Source organism: Monodon monoceros, unplaced genomic scaffold (genome assembly GCF_005190385.1).
Source record: "Monodon monoceros isolate NGI ecotype Baffin Bay Population unplaced genomic scaffold, NGI_Narwhal_1 Super_Scaffold_15, whole genome shotgun sequence".
Taxonomy (NCBI): domain Eukaryota; kingdom Metazoa; phylum Chordata; class Mammalia; order Artiodactyla; family Monodontidae; genus Monodon; species Monodon monoceros.
This window is the reverse complement of record NW_021703771.1, coordinates 19,386,148-19,408,359: the sequence shown is the minus strand read 5'-3', so window position 1 is coordinate 19,408,359 and position 22,212 is coordinate 19,386,148. Positions and strand designations below refer to the sequence as shown.

The following is a 22,212-nucleotide window of genomic DNA, read 5'->3' as shown; positions in this document are numbered from 1 at the left end:
GGCTGGAAGCGGAATTTCTAGCTGGACGGCAGGTACCAGGTTACAAGGCATTCATGGTGGAAGGATGGAAGAACAGACTTGGGGGAGCAGGGCTTAATAAATACGACTATTATTTATTTATAAAAAGAAAAAATCTCTCATTTCACTAACAGTGAACGTGTCAATTTCTCCACAACCACAGTGGAGATGATATCCCAAATCAGATATTATCAATGTTTGTCATTGTTGCTGTTATTTTTGCTTGGAGCAAGGGTTCATATAACGTGAATAGCTGGATATTTTGTTGTAAAGGAAAGTTGGGATTCAAATGAGGAAGATCTTTAGTGGCAAATAGGACATTTGAATATTTTTAAGCCATGAGAATCCAGAGAAAGAGTTTGAGAAATTTTTTAAATATATTGCAAAATGTTTGAGCTAGAAGAGATCTTAAAAAATTATCTCTTTCAAAGCACTTCTTTTATAGATGAGGAAATCGAAACTCTGAGAAGTGAACTGATTTACCCAAGCCCACGCTACCCATTAGTAGCTGATCTGGGATTAGAATCAAGGTTGTTTTGTGTCTCAGCCTATCATTCTTTGGTTTTATTCAGTAAATACTGATATTTATTTATTGAGCATCAAATCCTGTGTTTGGTACTAAAGAGGATTCAGATAAGTAAGGACACATATTTACTGAGAATTTTTTGAGAATTTTCTTGTGCCAGATCTTTCACATACATTTCAATCTAGTCCAATGCATCTATCGTACCAAGTGAATCAATCTATCTACTAGTTTCTTGTTTTTTTCTGTTTTTTTTTGTTTTTTTTTCAGTATTATTAGGGATTCCCTATGTTTCAGTAATAGTAGTAATTCTTGGCATCAAGCCTGGAATAAGAAGTTCTGCAGGTCAGGAGGAAAATTATACCATTGTTTCTCTCAACAAGATGTCAACTGGAGAGCATAGCTGATAGCTTTTTTCTCAGGCCTGCTCAGGGCATCTCTGTCTAAGTTCCTGTCTAGGTCCTTAGTGTGTGCCATCCTGAGAAATGCCAGAATTGAAAGAAGGCCACCTGAGGCTGGGAGAATGGCAGAGATGTGGCCGGGGAGACATGTGGGACAGGTCATGGAAGGCTTTGTTGATCTAGTTAAGGATTTGGTTCTAAGTGTATTGGGGAGCTAATGAAGGGTTTTAAGCAGATCTTATCTGCATTTAAAATCCAAACACACACACACTCATGTGCGTGCGTGTGCGCGTGCACGTGCGTGTCTTTGAATGGATTAGAAAAGCTGCAAGGATGGATGAATCAGGAGGCTCTATCATTAGTCCAGGTGGTAAGTGATGGTAGCTTATCCCCTGGGTGCAACACAGAAGTGGAGATATATTAGGCAGACAAAATTGACAGGACTTGATTAATTGATACGGCCTTGAGGGAGAAGGTACTGTCCTGAATGACTCCCTGGTTTTCAGATAATGCTGCTGGATGCAAGTGGGTGATGTTCACTGAGATGGGAACTCTGGAGCTGGATGATGAAGGGGACGATGTTGTGCTCAGTTTTTTGAAATGTTGATTTGGAGTGCCTAAAGCCCACAGAAAGGTGCCGGGTGGGTAGGTTAGGCAAAGGAATTAGAGATCAAGGAAGAACTAGAGACTTCAATTTGGGAGGTCTGGTCACCTGGTAGATGACATTGCCTAGGTACAGGCTCTTCTTCTCCTTCCTCTTCCCCATTCCTCTCCTTCTCCTTCTTCTTCTTCCTCCCCCTCTTCCTCCTCTTCTTCCTCCCCCTCTTCCTCCTCTTCTTCCCCCTCCCCCTCCCCCTTCCTCTCCTTCTCATTCTTTTTTTTAAAGGAAAGTCTTAAAAAATAAGTGTTGGATGGTTCAGATCTGTTGTTTTCATTCCTTCATCTATAGGATTACCCAGTTTTTATTGTATTTTTGTATTAAATATTTTGGTTATTTGGTTTCATTTATAACATTATCTACAACTTTCGAATTATGAACTAAAATCCCTATTGCTGAATTAGCTGAATGCAACAGCAGGTCCATGTATGACAGGAAGAAATTTTAGGTAGTAGAGTGCCCAGATAAACCGACTGGCTAGATAGTCTTTTGGTCAAAATATTTCAAAAATTTCATATCTTGATCCAGTTACTAATGAAAATAATCTGGCATACGAACTGTTTAAACACTTTGAGGAGTATTCATCTAACTTTTTGTTTAGGGAACCAGTGAGCTCTCGTTTTTTTAATGAAAAGGACACTATTCCTGTTTTTCATTACAGCTGCATTGAACAAAATTAGTATCCATACGGCGTCTGAAATTCAAATGCCTTTGTCTTGTCTTTCTTGTACCTAGTATACGGTTACAAAAGAAGTGTCACTACAGTTAAGATTTAATTGCCAAGATTTTCGAAAATAAACACAGATATGCTCTTCACAGTTGCTCTAACCACGCAGCTCTGTGCTGCTGCAAGTTGCTCAAACTGTGCCGTGAGGAAGCCCTTAACTGCTGAAAAGGCCAGAGACTGAAACGGAGTATTGCACAACTCTTCACCACCCAGCGGTTTTGCTTCCAAATCTGGCTTTCGTAGCATCCCAAGGCGGGAGCCGCTCCTCGCTCCACTGGAGCCAGCCGGTTCCCCCTCAAAAGCAGCCGGGGTTTCCTCGTTCGAGCCCCGGGCGCCCCTCCCTCCACCCAAGGTTCCCGTGGAAGGGAAGCCACGCGGGCGCGGGGCCCCGGAGTTCCCACTGTCCGGCCGGGGAGACCCAGTCTCCCAGGAGGGACTCCCGCACTCGAGTCCCGCCGGCCAGGTGGACCAAAGGTCCGCGGGCTCCGCGCCGCTCCCCTCCCCCGCCGCCCCATTGTCTGCCTCGCCCCGCCCCGGGGGACACGTGCGCCTGCAGCTTCCCGAGCGAGGAGAGCGCGGGGCGGCGGCGGCGTGGACACCGCCTGGAACGACTACGCGGCCGCGGCGCCCGGGGCGGGGGCCGGGCGCGCACGGACCGGTGGGTACGCTCCGCGGAGCTGCGCTCGCGTTCCGCGCCCCCCGCCCCGTTCCCCGCCGGTCCGGGACGGGGCGGGGTGTGGGGCGAGCGGGAGCTCGGTTGGGGGGGCGTGCGCGTGGTGCCGCGGTGGGGGTGGGGTGGGGCGGGGTGGGGAGATGTCTGTCTCCTGACAAAGGAGAACGAGTGGGACACGCTGAGCCGGCCCGCCCCGCTCGGAGGGGCGCGGGAGGGGGAGTGCCGGGAGGGGAAGGGGCGGGTCTTTCATTCACTCTCGGCCCTCCGCCGCCGCCGGAGCGGAAGGGCGGGGTCTCGCGCCCTCCTGTGTGGTGAGGAGCGAGGGAGGTGGCGGGCGTGGGGGCGGAGCCCGCGGGCGCGCGTCCCGAGGCGTAAGCTACGTCGTCACGTCAGCGCGGGAGAGAGAAAGAGAGGAGCCGAGTCGGCCGGGACTGGGGGGACGGGGCCGGGAGAGCGAGGGAGGGAGCGAGCGTGCGAGCGTGCAAGCGAGGAGGGGAAGGGCGGCCACTCGTGCCTGAGCGGCCGCGGACAACACTGCGAGCGGTTGGGGAAAGGAGCAGGGAGGGGAAGAAGAAAGGCCTAGAGGAGAGGCGGACGGAGGCTGGTGGTGGTGGGAGAAGGAGAAGGAGAAGGAGGAGTTGGAGGCGGGCAGGGGCTGAAGGAGTGAGTGAGAGAAGCGGACGCGCGAGGGAGGGGAGGGAAGGGAAGGGAAGGGGGGGGTCACGCGGAGGCGCGCGCGCGCACTGGGAGCGCGCTCGGAGGCGAGTGGAACTGGATCGGGTTTGCTGCCAGCGGCGTGAGCTTCGGCCGCCATTTTACAACAGCTCCACTCGCGCCGGACCCAGGGAGCAGCGAGCACGCGTTGCCCGCAACCGGATCTCCTCGGACAGGATTCCTCCACCGCAGCCCGACGGGGAGGTAACGACCGCCGGGACCCGGGTCTGGGAGGGGAGCTCCGTGACATTGTGGAGTGAGCTGTGGGAGGGCGGTGCGGGGAGAAACCGGCTTTTCTGGAAAATGGATTCCAAGGAAGAGGGGAGCACGTTGACTGGGGCTGCTTGGGAGTAGGCCGCGGCCCGCGCCGCCACTTCCTTCTCCCTTCCATGTGCTGCTGCCATTCGGGCTTTGTCTGCGGCGCTCCAGGGAGGAGGCGCCCCCGTGGCCCGCGCGGACCACGAGCGGTGGCGGAGTTGGTGCTGTCGTGGCCGTCGCCGCGGCGCGGGAGTGGGCGGAGAGGAGCCGGTCCTGTCCCGCAGCCGCGCGGCGGGGTTGGGTGGTGCTCGGGGTCCGGCGAGCGTTGGGCAGTTCGCGGAACGCCCTCGCGCCGCCGGCTTGTCGGCCCCGGCCCGGGGGTGGCACCGCCGGCCCCCGCGCCGCAGTCGCTGCCGGGACCGGCGAGGGGTGGGGGGCTTGCACCGCGCGCCGCGGCGCACGTCTCGGCGGGGCGGGCGGGCGGCCGGCGGGCGCCGGCGCCCGGGGCAGAGAGAGCCATGTGTCACGGCCGAGACGGCGGCGCTGGGGGGCGGGGAGAGCCTGTGGCCTGGCGCCGCCGCGGCCTCGTTGTCGAGGGGCGAGGTTGTGCTGCTGCTGCTGCTTGCTGGGGGCTCCGGCCGCGGCTTGGGGTTGCTGTTGGGAGCCGGTGACGGTGGTCTTGGCCTGGGACTCGGTGGGTTTTCGTGGAAGGAAGTTGTAGGACATTGGAAGGCGCAGAGCACGTGTTTCTGCTGGGCTCCCGGGGGCCGCAGCGGTGAGGCTGCCGCTCTGGATGCGGAGTCGGGGGCGGGCTTTGGGGTGTGCGGGTGAAGGGTGGAGAAATTGGGTGGTGGGAAGGTAGCTTGTGTAAGCGCTTTGTTCTTCGCAGGCTGTTGTTACCGATCTTTAAGCGGCAGGCGGGAAAAGCGCGCACTTCGGGGGTTTACCTTTGAGAGGGAAAAGCCCAGCTTTGCTTGCTCCACACACGCCTCGTTCGCCGTACGGGCACAGCTGCATGTGGCACGCTGGCTCGTTCTCGTGCTGGTTGGGCTCCATTTGTAATGTGGTTTTTCCTAGGGAGTGTTAGCAGGTGAGTCAGGGGTGGTGCTAAGGAAAAACGTAGTGGATCCGTCCTTCTGTGCCCCGCGCTCCGAATGTGGCTTGTCAGGCGACAGTGACTTTAAAGTAAGGCCTCTTTAAAGGGAGGTGCAGGCTGGCTGGTGTAGAAATTGGTAGAGAATGTAAAGATTGGGGCTCTCATATTGTCCTCTACCCTTTCTGAAGATCCTAGTTTAATTTTGCTTATTGCGTTTGAACAGATCTCTGGAAACATGGCTACAGAACATGTTAATGGAAATGGTACTGAAGAGCCCATGGATACTACTTCTGCAGTTATCCATTCAGAAAATTTTCAGACATTGCTTGATGCTGGTTTACCACAGAAAGTTGCTGAAAAACTAGATGAAATTTACGTTGCAGGTAAGAACTAACACTTGCAAAATTATATCATGAAATTTTTCTATTGGATATCTGGCTTTGAGCTAAAATAGCAACTTTTTGTGGTTTCCAATAAGTGTGGGACCTGGAGTTTTGCCTTGTTGTGCTAGTTGTGAACTAGAGGTTAAGGTGTATAGAGGGAGGGAAGAGAAAGGGTTAGGAGGTAAAGGCTGGCTGGCCAGATGGATAAGTATACGATGGTAGCAACAGCTGCTAAATATTGGAAGCAGGCCATGTGACTTTTTGGGGGTATTTTTATAGTAGGATTCTTGTTAAATAACTTGGTAACTGTAGACTTGTAGTTTGTCTCCGTGTGGCTCTTGCTTTTTCTAGTGGTATTTGAAATTGAGTAGAGGTTCATTTGTCATGCTCAGTACTTCGTTGGTTGGTTTTAGAATTTGTGAGCCTATATATTTGCTGTAGAAATAGGGTTCAGAATTGTCTGATTTAGACACAGAGCAAGATAGAAAAAAGTGGTTGAGAGGCCTTATTTAGTTCATAATGCCGTTCAGAATGGCTAAGGTATGTGTGTTCTTCATCATATAGATGATAAGGGGGCATGGAAGAATTCTTAGTTGGCACCTATATTGGCAAACATGGTCTTTTTTTTAAAAAAAACCTTCTAAAAATATTAAAAGTTGACAATTAATTAAGTTTTTTCTTCTCCAGGGCTGGTTGCACATAGCGATTTAGATGAAAGAGCTATCGAAGCTTTAAAGGAATTCAATGAAGACGGCGCATTGGCAGTTCTTCAGCAGTTTAAAGACAGTGATCTCTCTCATGTTCAGGTAACATTAATCTAGTGTCAGTGTAAAAACAATAAAAAACCTGAGTAGTTTTGATAGTTCAAGTTTTATTTATTTAGGTACGTTTAAGATAACTATTGTTAAATATGATTGGAAAATTCGTTTGCAGAACAAAAGTGCCTTTTTATGTGGAGTCATGAAGACTTATAGGCAGAGAGAAAAACAGGGGACCAAAGTAGCAGATTCTAGCAAAGGACCAGATGAGGCAAAAATTAAGGTATGTCTTTAAAAACTTTCTTTTTTACTCCTTTCAGTTTTAAAGTTGTTTTTTTTTTTTCTATTTTCTAGCTTTGGTAAATATTCCTTGGGTGTGAAATGGGTGTGTGTGTTTTGTTTTTCGTGTTTTTTTGTCTGTTTTTTGTGGGGTTTTTTGATGTTGCGAGTTAATGACCATGAGATAATTTGTTAATCTTTTGTAATTACTGTTTTTCCTGCCTTTAACAATTTGTTTCTAAAGCAGTTCTGAAGTTTTTCTTCTTAGCCAGCTACTGTTTCTTAAATCTGTGTTATTGGTATTCTAAATAAAAGATTTAAAGAAATACAGCCACCGTATTTTTTTAGAAACCTGCAAGTCCAGATTAACTGACAGTGGAACCAAAATGGGAGGGGATCTGCTCACCCCATACTGGTGGAGTGTGTGCATTTAGCAGCTGACTGCTTTTCTTAGGATTCTCAAGCCCCCAAATTAAATGGGTTTAGTATTTTAACACTGCCTTCTTTTCCTTCCATTAGTATAGGTTTTTAAGGCCAATTTGTTCATTTCTAGAAGCAGCTTTTAAGGATAAAATGAATTACTGTGGAAATGTAAATGAGGAAACTGAGGCTGAGGGTAGGTTTCCTTTGCGCTCCCGCCACCCCCAAAGTCAGAAGAGTAAATGGCCTCAAAGTCAACTAGGTTTTGATCTTGGTGTTTTTTAGTTGTGTTGAGTTTTTAGTTCATAGAAAATATGACGGTGATCATACTAGTTTTAATCTGGTACTCTTAATACAGTGTGCCACTGCTCTTGAACCAAGGGTTATGGTTTAAGAAAATAAGTTACTAGGAACAATAGAGGTGTCAGGTGTGTTTTAATGCTGTGGGAAGAGAGAAGCTTGGAATATGGAGTTAGACGTTAAGGCTATCTATAAGTTTGAGCCTTTTGCAGTTGTAGCTGTGGGTGAATTGTGTTTGAGCTATAAGTTTAGTTTTTCCAAAGAAATGGAATATAGTTGTTACTCATTGTAATTAATCAGTTGCAATTAAGTCTATACTGAGACAGTTATTAAAATTTTATGAAAAATTGAAAATTTCGTTTGTGAGATTCAGTTCTATCTTTGGAAGGGAGTGGCTTAAAGCTTTAGTGTGACTTAAATTGTGGCAAGAAGGCAGACTTTTTTTCTTTTAACATCTTTATTGTAGTTTCTGCTGTATAACAAAATGAATCAGCTATATGCAAACGTATATCCCCTTCCTCTTGCATCTCCCTCCCACCCTCCTAATCCCACCCCTCTAGGTGGTCGCAAAGCACCCAGCTGATCTCCCTGTGCTATGTGGCTGCTTCCCACTAGCTCTCTGTTTTACATTTGGTAGTGTATATATGTCCATGCCACTCTCTCACTTTGTCCCAGCTTACCCTTTCCCCTCCCCGCGTCCTCAAGTCCATTTTCTCTACGTTGAAGACAGACTTTTTTATAGGATATTTTTCAGAGGGAATAAGTTTTTCCTTTTTGTTTTTAGCGAGTGACATAAGAGGTATTATTTGGGTCACTTAAAGATTACAGTGAAAGAAGCGCAGGGATTACATATGGGAAAAAGGGAAGACGAGCCATTTAATGGTTTAGTTTATGTGATAGTAATAGATTTGAGTTTATTTTTGTTACTAACCCAATGTTGCACTGTTAAGCACATATATTTGGAGATAACAGAAAAAGACTACTTAAAACATGTAGCACTTTCTGGGCTTTTTTGTTAAGACAATTTAGGAATAAAGGAGTTGTTATCAGTTACAGTATGTTTTCATAACATATTTTATGTTCTTTGGGTAGAAAATATTTAAAATCTATCTAGGCGTTTTCATTTTCAAAGACTAAAGTGACCCCCAACTCACTTAACAGCATTTTGATAAGTTTTGTCCTGTGCCTAGTGGTTCTTTTTATTTCAGAATTTATCATCTAATTATTGGGTTGCTTTTATTATTCAGAAAACCAGTTTTGTGCTTTGTGGGTGAGATGGTGGAAAAGGAATAATTCTTGTTTTTTCCTTAGGCTAACTTCTTTCTAGTCTTTTTGCTTATAATAAAAGATGAAGAGAAATTTTTAATGCTCTGAGTAAATATGAGTTGTATAAATTTTAACAGTTCACTTTTAGGGAGGTAATATATAGAGGTTATGTCACATTGTTGCAGCTTCATAAAGTTTTCAAAATCATTTTGGCTCTCATTTTTTCTGAGTGATCCATGCTGTCCTGTGAAGCATGGTACTTGAATGTCAGATGAATAAGAGGTCATTTTTCCTGCAACTCCTAAGTTTCTGGACTTAATTGGAGAAGTGTAATTTCTATAAAGGTTGGTGAAACTCCCAGAATGGCGGTAGGTACCTAGAAGTGTGGGTTACAGGGAAATTTATTGGGTAAGAAAGCTAGATTTGGGAGAGAGAAGTTATCCATCTCCTTCTTCAGGAGAGAATTATTTTCAGCCTAATTAGGTGCAGTCCTTTCTTAGAAGGGCCGAATAGGTACACGTTGCCTTGAAAGTTGTTGACGGATCAATATTTAGTGTTGTTCACTAAGCACTACTCAGTAATTAATTGGAGACCAGAAAATAATTTGACCAGGATCCTGAAATTTTCATTATAAATTAGGGCATATTATAAATTACAAGCATACATTAAAAGGGGAATTCTGAAACACAACAGAAATCTGTAAGTAGGGAATGTTGCAAAGATACATGGAAAGATTTGAACAAGATTGATTTTAAACTGCTCAATGTATGGGTGTGGTCTCATGAATGAAATGTATTGATGACATTTGAACTTTTTAAGGCGCTCTTGGAAAGAACAGGATACACACTCGATGTGACCACTGGACAGAGGAAGTATGGGGGACCGCCTCCAGATTCCGTTTATTCAGGTCAGCAGCCTTCTGTTGGCACTGAGGTAAAGAGACTAAAAACTTGTACCCTTTGTAGTAAATGTACAGGTGTCTGGTTCCCTAAAGAAACTCTCCATGGTTTTTACTTCATATTTAATTTACAGATATTTGTAGGGAAGATCCCAAGAGATCTGTTTGAGGATGAACTTGTTCCATTGTTTGAAAAAGCTGGACCTATATGGGATCTTCGTCTAATGATGGATCCACTAACTGGTCTCAATAGAGGTTATGCGTTTGTCACTTTTTGTACAAAAGAAGCAGCTCAGGAGGCTGTTAAACTGGTGAGTTTTTTTTTTCTTTTCAGTTTTCACATTCTCTGTTTTCATTTAAAGCCAGGAATTTTCTTAATAGTGTTAACCAAAGGTTTTTGAAGTGCTGATTAGGCACTGTCCCATTTTCTATGTACACATTGTAGCAGTATTTTTTGCATGTATAGTTGAACTGACTCAGGATGTATAAGGTAGTGTGGTGGAGTTGAAGTTACTGGTGCTTTGAATTTGGCTTAGCGATTTTTTTTTTTTTTTTAAGGAGTGTTAAAAGGTTTAAGAAAGTAACTAGTAGATAGGGCTCTTAAAGGACCATATCTGGTTGTCCCTTTTTCGAAAATGTTTCACAAAGACATTGTGATGATAACTTTCTAGTTTATGAAATAAAGGATTTTATGTTGAATGGCAGTGTCTGATTTAAAAGTACTAGATGTCGGGTGAGGACCTAGTTATTTTCCCAATTTAAAGAATTTTAATGTTTCAAACTATGGCTTATATAATTCTCCTTCAAATTAGTTTTATTAAATTCTGTGACAAGTAGTTTCTGTGTTTTGTAGTTGAAGATGGAAGTTAATTTCAATCCAAGAAATACATCAAAAAGTACAGCTGGGGAGGAACTTTTGTAAATGGTTCACTATAGCAGATGATGTTTGTTAGTTTTGCGTTATCTGACTTACACGTTTTATGGGTACTTCTAAGCAAACTTGAACTCCTTAGAGTCATTTCATCCTGAATTTTCCTTCCCTCACCATCATATATATCACTTTTTTTTTTCTGCGGTACGCGCGCCTCACTGTTGTGGCCTCTCCTGTTGCGGAGCACAGGCTCCGGACGCGCAGGCTCAGTGTCCATGGCTCACGGGCCCAGCCGCTCCGCGGCATGTGGGATTTTCCCGGACCGGGGCACGAACCTGTGTCCCCTGCATCGGCAGGCGGACTCTCAACCACTGCACCACCAGGGAAGCCCATATATATCACATTTTAAGGCAAACCTTAAGGAGAAAAAGAAAACAAATATACTTACTTGGTTTTGCTTTTTTGTATTGCTTGGATCTCTCCATTGGTGTGTGTAATTGAACATTGTAAAGGTTAAAATTAGAAAAGTATGCTACTTGGGAAGAATAAAGAATTCAGGAGTTTAGATATTTCTTTTTAAATCATGGCTGATTTTCTTTTCTTTCAAAGAGTGCTTTCTATTTCAGAAGGGAGAGTATGTATAGCTCTAGGGGTCCATTCAATGGTAACCTTTGAACTGTCACGTTTTTAGTTTAAACAGTTCAGGTAAAACTGAGGACCCTTTAGAGTTCTGGAAAGATACTTTAGGAGTCATCCAGTTGAATCTATAAAAGAATAGAACATTTTGCTAGGTAGTAATAAAGTAGCAGTAAGTTTTAGTGTGGAAATACATAATGATTGAGAAGGCAATGAGACTATCTTACTGCAAAAAGCTAGTACAGAATTTAATGATGTCAGATCCAGTTTATTTACGAGGTATTACATAAACCTTTAGCTTTGCTTAATAGATGTGATTATTTAGTGTTACAAGTAATGATTTGTGTATTAATATTTTTTAAAGGAATCATTAAACAAACATTTGTAGACTACTTAATTTTTGTTGCCAAAATACACTAATTATGGTAGGTCGTCACTAGAATTTATTTCTAGATGATGTTCAGAATCCTTATAGTAAAGAAACATCATTAGAAGAAGATGTTATATAATCCAGTCCTAACATCACTATTTTGAGTGCCAGTAAGTACACATGAAATATGTCTCAGTTTGGGCAATTGCCTTGGCTTAACAGATCATGTAGTCCAAAGGTGCATTGCTGTAGGCTTAGAGTAGTCTTAGTAATGTAGTTAAGTTTTTCAACTGTAACACAGAAATTTCCAGGTAGCCAAACAGCCATTTTGATTGATCTGTGAGCTAGCTCTTGTCCTAAATCTTTTAACATTTTTTTCTGGGTTTGTGATTTGAGTCCTTATCTGGGGGCATAATTATTTTTTACTGTCTGATGAATAGGAGGCTCTGTGCTTTATTGTCTTTTTAAGGGTATTCTTAGCACTGGGATGAATTGGACGTATTGTCATTGCTTTTTTAAAAAGGATGCTTTACCATAGCTAGGACTATGGTGATAATAGAATTGGGAGATTTGCCTTAATGCAACAGTAGAAGAAAGGACTAGGCTTTTGAGGAAATGAAACATTCTAGAGAAATAAAAAACTGAAGTTGATTAGGATGTTTTTTGCTACCTTGTTTTGATTCCTGGAAGTGAGTACCCCTCCTAAATGTATTTTTTAAGGAAGCATATTTTGAAAACTATTTCTACTCGTATCATGTCACGAGTCTACTTGAATTACAGCTTTATCCAAGGTGAATTTTTATATAAGGTAGTTGAACTGTTCTAGTTGCACATAATCAGATGTTGAGAAAATGCCTTTTTTACATTATTTATAGATGAGGCAAGATTGAAGCACGATCTTTTTGCTTTCCTGTACTTTGTGTCTTGAGAAATACCTTCGATTGAGTTGAGATAGTTTATATATTCAGCCTTATTTTTTGATGTTATGCAACAACGACCCCCCCCAATAAAGACTAGATTTTAAGTTTGCATCTGAATTACTTGTCAAATGGGTTGGTGTTAACAGCTGAAGAAGAGGCATGAAGTTAGAAGCAACTGCAAACTTCTTAATGACCCTGTTTTCAGCTAACATCTGCCTTATATTTGGGGGAATAAGAAAATTCATCCCTAAATGATGACAATGTAGCTAAGGAAGCAAGATTTAAATTTGTGAAAAGGTGAATAATAGCTACCACTTGTGCTTGTTGAGGCACAGGAGCTGTGCTAGGTGCTACATTATTACCTTTAAAGATCACTTCAACCCATTCTCCAAGGTAAGTGAAATATCTTCCTTTTGCAGTAGAATAAATAGTCTGGGTGGCTTGCCCAGAGCCGTACTGGTTTAGTTTGATACCAGGTTTGTTTAGCATGTGCTTATCGTTAATTAGACGTAACAATTTAAGCCAGCAGTATAAGTTATGTTGCCAGGTAGCCTGATTCTTCAAATTATGTAGTGGTTTAGGTAGTGTTAGAAGGAATTCAGAGTGTAAGTCGTCTCTACTGCCAAATTTATTTTTGGCATCTAACCAATTTGTACCATCTTCCTGCTACCATCCTAGCCTAAGGTACCATTTGAAGAATCCTTCTAGCTAGTCTCACTGCTTTCCATTGCTCCTTTACAGTCTTACCTTTTAGCTGTGTAGATTAGATCGCAACAGTCCCATGCTGAAAACTCTAATAATGGCTTCCAAACAAGGTTCTATCTGATCAGGTTTTTGCTTACCTCTCTCTTCCCATTCTTCTTTATTACCCTTCCATCCACACTTTGCCTTTTTTGTCCTCCACAAAAGCTATGAGCATTTCCATCTCAAGGCTGCCTTCTGTTCTTTCTCCCACTTCTCCCAGTTAGCACAGCTGCTGTCTTATCAATCAGGTTTTCTTAGAAGGCCTTTCTAAGAAAGGCTTACCACCCAGTTGCCCCATGACAGTATACTGAACATGATAAAAAAAGGAATGCTTAGATGTACTTAAAATTATTTAACTTTGAAAGATTATTTGCTTCTCTCTTCCCATCAGAAAATTTGCTCTTTTTTCCTGTATCCCCAGCATTTAGAACAGTGCCATTATAGAGTAGGTACTAGGTAAATAACCTCACTGGCTGACCAGGCAAGTGTGTATATGTATTTGTGTGGTGTGCTGCTGGAATTGGAGCCCAGGGCCACTGGCTCTGCAGTGCCCATTATGGTTTCTATACAGTGGAAGTGTCCTACTGAAAATACCTTTGTTACAAAGACTGGAATACTGACCTCTATTTGCACATTAAGGGTTATGACTTTAATAGCCACTGATAGTTTATCACCACAGTGGTTGTATACACCAGTGTACAACCATTTTGATGAATGCAGCTGGCAAGACAGGTCGACAGAATATTTTAGTAGCAATTAGCAAGTGTTTAGTGTGTTTAACATGAAAACTTTTACTATGGCCATACAAGGTAGTTTGATCCAGTTCTTGACTTTGGTGTTTCTAGGACTTGAGAGGCTAACTACAATTAAAGTGGAAGCAGGTGGTTCACAGGGTAAAGGAGGGATGAAGGGATCGATTGCTTTCCGCTGAGGTTGTTAGAGAACGCTTTGTGATAAAAAGGTGTGAGCAGGGCAGTGAAGGAAATAGATGAATAGTTGAAGCACTGTTTTGTGGGAAGGGAGATAAAACTTGTGTAAAGTCAGTGCTAGAAGGCAGTAGGCATGACTGCTGGGCTGAGTTGCATGGTGCTATTAAAGTTTTGAGCCTTTGTATGGGTTGCATGATGTAAATAACGGTATAGGTTCTATTTTTTTTTTTAATCAGTGATATGAATGAGGGCATAGTTGGACTGCTTGGAACGTTTGGTGACTGGAATCTATATGTAGTGGTTAATGCCATGGATGGCAAAATAAGGATCTGAAAAGATTCTGATAGCCTGGGACAGTAGTTTACACCAGCAGGATGGAATTGAGTGGGACTGAGAGTCAAGTCCTATACATGACTAATCCACAAGTAAGCTGTAGTGTGTTAGTGGTGTGGTGTGATTGCCAAATAAGCCAAGATAATCGTGGACTACATGTTGCAGAGGCCTGGTGTTCAGAAGTGTAAGAATAGTCTCCAGCTTACTCTAGACTCCTCAGTCTGCCTCTATAGGATTGTGTTATGGATGTCACTGTTTGATGACACTCTGGGAGGCAGTTCCCAATTTCAGAGAAGTAATGATTAGCCAGGCATAGAGGGGGATTGAGTCCTAAGCATTGTGTGCAGGTATATGAAGTGCTGTCATTTGGAGGAGGAAATAGATTTATTGTAGAATTTTTAGGGAAGTAGGTTTGGCTCAAGGTAAAGAAGACTTAAATGGACGGGCTTGGGAGGTAGCGGCTTTGCTGCTGTAAGGGTTAGGACTGAGCAGCCACTTCTGGATCAGTTTTCTAAGTCCGAGATTGCTGAATTTCTGGGGATTTGGTAACTGATTGGCTATAAGGGAGGATTGATATTTTGAATGTAGATGAGGGGAATGTTCCAGACTGTACAACTCATTTTGGTGTTCCGAAATACTGAAACTGCATTGGTTAATGTTCAAAGTTCATCTTCATTTTATTTGGTTACCTCACTGCTACTGGATCTGAAAGCTAGATTTCTAAAATTTGTTAACTTCAGTGCCTACTTTTCTAGAGTTTGGAAAAGATTACGTTTTCTTTTTTATTTTGATACTATCATATCGTCCTGATTACTAACCCTTGAGAGTAAGGGTTTATCAGCATTAAATTAGAATCTCTATTAAGGATCAGAACAGTTGTTTTGGTAATGTTTTTCTACCAATCCAAGTCACTGTTAACTCACCTGCTAACACCTGCTAGGATGCAAAGTTTATTTTCGAATTTAAGATGATAGACTGGTCTTAAAAATGCTAGAGTGAGAAAAGTTAAACAACTCAAATATACTTATAAAGTGCATGCTTAATTTGTAGATGGGGCATTTCTTTAAGGAATGTTTATTTCTAGGCACGTTTGCTTTATTTGGACAGTATGCTATGTGCAGAGGGTCACCTTTGCTCCTTTAATGACTTCTTTTCATTGGAGAGCCAATTTACTCTCTATGGGTCAGCTATAATTGTTCCAATTTTTTAAATTAAAAAAATGTGGATGAAAAGTTAGTTTTCTTTATAAATCCTACTAAATATTCATGTCTTAATATTGTTCAGAGACTACAGTCATTTAAATACCGTCTACCTACCCCGCCTTGATTAACCATAGTGAGGATAGGTAATAGAAAGGAAGAAACTTTTCTTTTGTAGGTAATAATAGAAACAGTCATTACTATTTTGAGGCAGCATTGTTAAGTAAATAGTCTCTGCTCTTAGAATATTTGGAAAGAAATACAATAAAGGGAAAATGATACCAAATTGTCATCTTCAAAATAACTCCTCTTTCTCCCTTTTTAAAACTTGGTATTTCCTTCCATTCTTTTTCTGATTTTAATTGTTTTTGTCAATTTCTGGAGTTACAGACTAAATGACCAGATTGAAAGCCATTGATTTGTCACTAAGGCTGGCTACTTGATCCTTAGATATAAAAATCTAGGGAATGTACATGTTGTAAAGCAGTTTATTGTGTTCTAAAGTTAACTTGTTTGTGTAATAGGGTATTGTAGTCTACTTGTCCATAATCCCATGCAATGGTGGATTCAGCCATAGGTCTAATATCTGCCCGTAACCGCATATTTTTATTTTTAAGAGGTGTTTGGTCTAAATAGAATATAAATGGTATGAGAAAATGAAGTCCAGGGCAGGATTTCTTAACCTCAGCACTATTAATGTTTTAGACTACATAACTTTTTATTATGCTGGACTATTTTGTGAATTGTAGGATGTTTAATAACATCTCTGGCCTCTACCTACCCACTAAATACCAACAGCAAACCCCACCTCTAGTTGACCAAAATGTGTGTGTGTCGGAGGGCAGCAAATCACTCCTGTTGAGAACTGCTGATCTGTGTTAACATAGAAGGGTGTTTTTGTTGGCCTTTATAGGATTTAGGGATTGCAGAATATTTGGTTGAGCTCAAATCTACAGGTATGCAGAGGAGTTTAGATGGTGAAGTTTCAGGGAAAGCGTTATAGTCAGAGGTTGAGCAGTATGAAAACTGTTTGAGAACTGATGTAAATAGCCGAGATTATAGTATTGTGGAGAAAAGGGAGAAGTGGTAGGGATTTTAGGACAGACTTAATGACATCCAAGGGTTCGAACTTTGTTTTGCTGATGCGGAGTCCATTGTGGGATTCTTTTTCAATAGGCAAAGTTGTGATTTAAAAAAAAATGTCACCAGCATAAGTGTAAAGCATAGAGAGAATCCTGAGGTCATGATGACCAGAGACTCGGATAAGTGTGAACGGAGTCAGTGGGGTTAAAAATTACAAAACTGTTCTGAACTGAAGGAAGGATGTTTGAACTTCATGTTTAATTTTTTTTTTCATGTTTAATTTTGAATATCAGGAGATGGAGAAAAAGGGAGAGGGAGGAATCAGTTTTCTGACTTGTCTGTATTTTCTTCACTTATACCTGATATACCTGTTACGCAAGAATGGGAATAACAGGGATAGGAACTTTTTGGGTTTTGCCTCTGCGGTATTCCGTTTTATGGAATATGGTTACTTGAAGATTGTTTACTTTTTACTGTAGTTTTATAGTAGTTTACCATAATCTACTTGTCTTTCTCCAACTTCATTGTAGGCTTGGTGAAAATAAAATGGGGGAGAAAGTTGGATCTGATTCAGAATAACAAGGTTCTCCTTTTAGATTTAAGTATTTGAAGCCAAAAATCCCTTATTGTAACCTTTTACAAGTGATTAGGGGAGATGGAAAAATAAGATTTAAGCGCTGATTAATAGGCAGAAAGCTTGCTGGCACTGGAATCTGTTTCCCTTGCATGAGAATAACTAGTTGGAAGGATGAATTTAAGTAGAAAATAAGGTATTGTGGAATCAGTAATTTGGAATTTAAGCTGCTTACAGACTAGATTCTTACCAAATTTGCTAAATTTCAAGGACTTGACAATTTTTTGCTTTAATTCATAAACTTGGTTAGTGTGTTTTGTCAGTACAATCTTCCTGTCTCAGATTATAATTTTTTAAAGGATAAAAATACTTGATAAACCTAAGTGTTGAAGTTTTAATTTGTTAAAAGATTTTGCTTTTGTGTATGGGATTTGCATATCTTTCTATAATGAGCACCTATAGTAGGATATTTTAAGTATTTTTAAAACATGCACTTTTCTGCCTTTCAGTATAATAATCATGAAATTCGTTCTGGAAAACACATTGGTGTCTGCATCTCCGTTGCCAACAACAGGCTTTTTGTGGGCTCTATTCCTAAGAGTAAAACCAAGGAACAGATTCTTGAAGAATTTAGCAAAGTAACAGGTAAGTTGGGTTTACTTGGAAGGAGGTTCAACTTCTAATACTTAAGGTAATTGCATGCTTTTGTGTGCCAAGCACTGCTTTAAGCACTGCATTTATTGACTCGTATTCTCACTATAGCCATATAAGATGAGTAACTCCATTTTTCAGATAAAGAAATAGAAGGTTTTGGGAAATAACTTGCCGAATGTTATGTAGTTAACAAGGAATACGGCTGGGATTTGAACTCAGTCTGCAGAATCACTGTTGTGCTTCCCCTGTTTTGGAAAATTGTATTTCTTTGTGCGTTTTTATGCATTTTGAGGTGCTAGTTGACATTCTTAGTAAAAATGTTTGATAAGTAATAACCTGATTTTCCAAATTACCGGAATGGTAAGCACTCTTGCTGTAAACAGAGATTATACTTTGTCAGTATGGTGTAATTTCTTTGAATTGTACAGCATTTTTTATAAGTTTCCAAGTGACAGGCTTTTGTCACTTGGAAACTAGAAAAAATAGTTTTGTGTGCCTAGAATATTTAGCAAATTATCAGCCTGTTACCAATTTCCAGGAACATTTGAAATTCTTACACAATACTAAGATAGTCTCTATTTCATTTGAAGTAAAAAACCATGTCTGAGGCCAGAAAAGTGCCATTAAAAAATTAGTTTTTACTTGCATGGGGTGAAAAATTTCTAACCATGTCTGATTTATACTTCTGGTTTTCCTAAAACAGCTTTGTAAAGATTTCATACCTCTCTGTCATCTAATTAATGGACGCAGAGAAAAATTTCTAACCATGTCTGACTTATACTCCTGGTTTTCCTAAAACAGCTTTGTAAAGATTTCATACCTCTCTGTCATCTGATAAATGGAAGCAGAATAGTCCTCAGGTCTAAGTAAAAAGAATACATTTTCTTTTCTTGGGGATTTTTGCATTAGGAACTTGGTAAGTGTGGATTAGGTGAATTATCTGGACCAGTTTTTTGAGAGTCCCTGGTAAAGATAAGAGATTATTTTTCATTCTGATATTCAGGTGTAATATTAGAAAAATAAATCTTTTGATCTGCTTATTTTTGCTTATTTTATCTAATTTATCTGGAATTGTTGCTTACTTTCAGAGGGTCTTACAGACGTCATTTTATACCACCAACCAGACGACAAGAAAAAAAACAGAGGCTTTTGCTTTCTTGAATATGAAGATCACAAAACAGCTGCCCAGGCAAGACGTAGGTTAATGAGTGGTAAAGTCAAGGTCTGGGGAAATGTTGGAACTGTTGAATGGGCTGATCCTATAGAAGATCCCGATCCTGAAGTTATGGCAAAGGTAATGACAGTTGAGTTAAAAATTTTTTTGTGGTGTTGCTGGGAGCAGGGGTAGGCTTTAGAGCGCAGAGGGAAACTTGTGTGTGCTTCCTTAAACCATATTTTTGAAAGTGAGAGAAGTGTTCTGTGTTAAAGGCCACACACAAGAAATAAATAACAAGTGCATGGAGGGTGAATATAGGAATTTATTCATGGACCGTCAGCTACAATTGTGTAGCCATCATACGCTTATGATAAAGTAGGTAGCCTACATGCAGTGGAGATGATTCACTTTCATTTTTGTGTGGATTCGAAGAGCAGTTTCTTTGAGTTTTTGAGAGTAGCGCCATTAAGATTACATGGTTTTTGTGTTAAAAGTCCTACTCCTAAAAATAGTGAACTGTACTGGCCTCAGCAGAGCTGCTGCAGTTAAAAGGTTTAGCTATTATTAGGTATCGTGCTTCAGCAGTCAGTTGAGACATCTATGAAAACAAACATCTCTTGAGTCAACACTTTACCAGTGCAGTTTGCAGTTAAGTTATTCTATCCTTTTAAAGAATCCTCCTTAATGACGATAGGCTAGGAAATACAACTAATTTACTAAAATCGAGAGAGGAGGGTGAAGTGTCAGAACAGTGAATATTAAAGGGTAAATGTTTTTGAGGACAGAAAATACTTAGGATTCATTCTTTTTTCCTTTGGCTTATTAAGCTCTCATTGGTTAGCCCTTTAGATTAAGAAATTCAGATGCTACTTCAGGTATTTTAGGAGGAAGTGATAGTGTTTCTTAGCCAAAAGGTTAAATTTGTAGTTGTATTTGAGGAGCTTTCAGGATTGAAGACTTTATCTTACCAGTGTTTTGAATATTGTTTCCTCTCTTCAGGGTTTCAAAAGCAGGTCCCAGTTAGTTTTGACTCCCTGTGTTAAGTTCAACAGCTATTTCAGATGGCATGGTGTTCACATTATTAGGAAATAACCACGTCCATTTTAATTGTAAAATAATAACTAATGAAAAGTCCTGTGCGTAGCATGTTTTGTTTTTTGAGCAGCAAGTACAGCAGTTTCCCGTACGCACACCTGCCCACATAGCTGTGCACCCTCCTGCACGATCAGTGTCCTCACCAAAGGGGTACATTTGTCATAATCAGTGAATCTAAATAGACACATTAGTATAACTCAGTGTTTACGTTAGGATTCCCTTTTGGTGTTCTGCATCCTATGGGTTTTGACAAATGTATGTTGTATCCACCATTGTATCATACAGAATATTTTCATTGCCTTAAGAATCCTCTGTGATTGCCTTTTCATCCCTCGTTCCCTCATCCCTGGCACCCATTGCCCTTTTTACTGTCTCCATAGTTTTGTCTTTTCCCAAATGTCACATAGTTGGAATCATATAGTATGTAGCCATTTAAGACAGCTTCTTTTACATTTAAGGTTCCTCCATGTCTTTTCATGGCTTGATAGCTCATTTCTTGTTTAATGTTAAGTAATATTCCATTGTCTGGATTTATTATAGTTTATCCAGTCACCTACTGAAGGACAGCTTGGGTGCTTCCAAGTTTTGGCAATTATGAATTAAGGTGCTATAAGCATGCATATACAGGGTTTTGTGTGGACGCGTTTTCACCTCTTTTGGGTAAATACCAAGGAGTGTGACTGGTGAATCATATGGTATGAAAGTATGTTTAATTTTGTAAGAAGCTGCCAAATTATACCATTTTGTATTCTAATGCAGTGAATATGTTGTTCAATATTCTCAACAGCATTTGATGGTGATAGTGTCTTAGATTTTGGCCGGTCACTGTAACAGGCTTGTGATGGTATCTCACTCTTTTAATTTGCAATTCCCTAATGACATGATAATTGAGCATCTCTTCCTATGCTTATTCACCATCTGTATATCTTTGGTGAGAATGTTCAGATTTTTTGCCCATTAGATCCAGCAGCATGCTCCTTGGTATTTACCCAAATGATTTGAAATTTTAGTCTATATTTTATATTTCTGGTACTCTTCTAATGGGTTGTGACTAAAGTTAAGTCTGCAGGGTTGGGATGGTGGCATCTTGGAAACTGAATCCTTTGGAAATACATAGGAAGTTTCTGTTTCTTTCTTAAATTTCAGGTAAAAGTGCTGTTTGTACGCAACCTGGCCAATACTGTAACAGAAGAGATTTTAGAAAAGGCATTTAGTCAGTTTGGGAAACTGGAACGAGTGAAGAAATTAAAAGATTATGCTTTCATTCATTTTGATGAGCGAGATGGTGCTGTCAAGGTAAATAACTGGGGGAATTATCATAGGCATCTAACTTAGACTAACGATTTTTAGTCATCCTAAAATCAGAATGTTTTAGAAAATTGAAGGAAACTCAGAGGTCATGTAATTACTCAAGCTAACCTTTATTGGCCTTAGCGAATCGCATAACTTACTAAACTAAGTCAAAAAGATTAATAGTTGAAGAGCTGGATCTTTAAATGAAATCAAGAATCCTATTTTATCTCATCCTTCTAGTGTTAATAGTAAATGATTTTTGTAACTTTAAATGAATCGTAGTTGTGAAAGGTCTCTTGTATTGATCAGTACCTACTTTTTTAAGGCTATGGAAGAAATGAATGGCAAAGACTTGGAGGGAGAAAATATTGAAATTGTTTTTGCTAAGCCACCAGATCAGAAAAGGAAAGAAAGAAAAGCTCAGAGGCAAGCTGCAAAGAATCAAATGTAAGTGAAAGTTGTACAGATTTTAATATTGATTAACTGGTGAATAACAGGTGAACAAATCTGTAACATGCCTTTACCTTTTAAAGAGGACTTGAAGTTTAACTTGAAAGCTTTGAGTCAAAGAAAAATGCCAAGAATCTCCAAAAATGTTTATTGAGCTCTTGCTATTGACCATACTTGTGAAACTAATTGTAATTCTAAAGAACTGGACCTTTGTATAATAAACGAAAACTCAATCTAGGTTATTTTCTACTGTATTTTACAGAATGTGCTCCTGAATACGTGTTTTAAATATTAGCTGCCCCAAAGTCTTGACAGTATGTTTGGTTAAAGGGTGGAGAGTTTTTTTCTCTGAGGCAGGAAATATAAAATCTCCAATTATAATAGACTTTGCTTCCCTTGTGTCAGAAAAAAGACTTCTTTACCAATACATAGTGCCCATTACTGCCATCCCAAAGGCTTCATATACTATTCATGGGTTTTGAAAAATGAAATGAGTATAATTAATGAAATAAGCAAATAACAGTATTGAGATA

General features: G+C 40.8%; 1 protein-coding gene across 6 annotated transcripts in view; it reads left to right on the top strand.

The window, feature by feature from the left end:
• The first annotated feature begins 2,890 nt into the window (after positions 1 to 2,890).
• Positions 2,891 to 22,212, top strand: part of SYNCRIP (synaptotagmin binding cytoplasmic RNA interacting protein) — a 25,921-nt gene continuing 6,599 nt past the window's right edge. Inside the window, exons 1-10 of one of the 6 annotated variants that reach the window (XM_029223890.1) lie at positions 2,891 to 2,985; positions 5,292 to 5,451; positions 6,139 to 6,257; positions 6,385 to 6,492; positions 9,294 to 9,407; positions 9,507 to 9,683; positions 17,541 to 17,676; positions 18,774 to 18,979; positions 21,083 to 21,232; positions 21,555 to 21,676. In XM_029223890.1, coding sequence (XP_029079723.1) covers positions 5,304 to 5,451; positions 6,139 to 6,257; positions 6,385 to 6,492; positions 9,294 to 9,407; positions 9,507 to 9,683; positions 17,541 to 17,676; positions 18,774 to 18,979; positions 21,083 to 21,232; positions 21,555 to 21,676 — 1,280 coding nt within the window. In that variant the 5' untranslated portion in view covers positions 2,891 to 2,985; positions 5,292 to 5,303. Of the gene's footprint in view, positions 2,986 to 3,397; positions 3,919 to 5,291; positions 5,452 to 6,138; positions 6,258 to 6,384; positions 6,493 to 9,293; positions 9,408 to 9,506; positions 9,684 to 17,540; positions 17,677 to 18,773; positions 18,980 to 21,082; positions 21,233 to 21,554; positions 21,677 to 22,212 lie in introns of those variants that run through there. The other 5 variants (XM_029223889.1, XM_029223891.1, XM_029223892.1 and 2 more) reach the window with 5 other exon arrangements.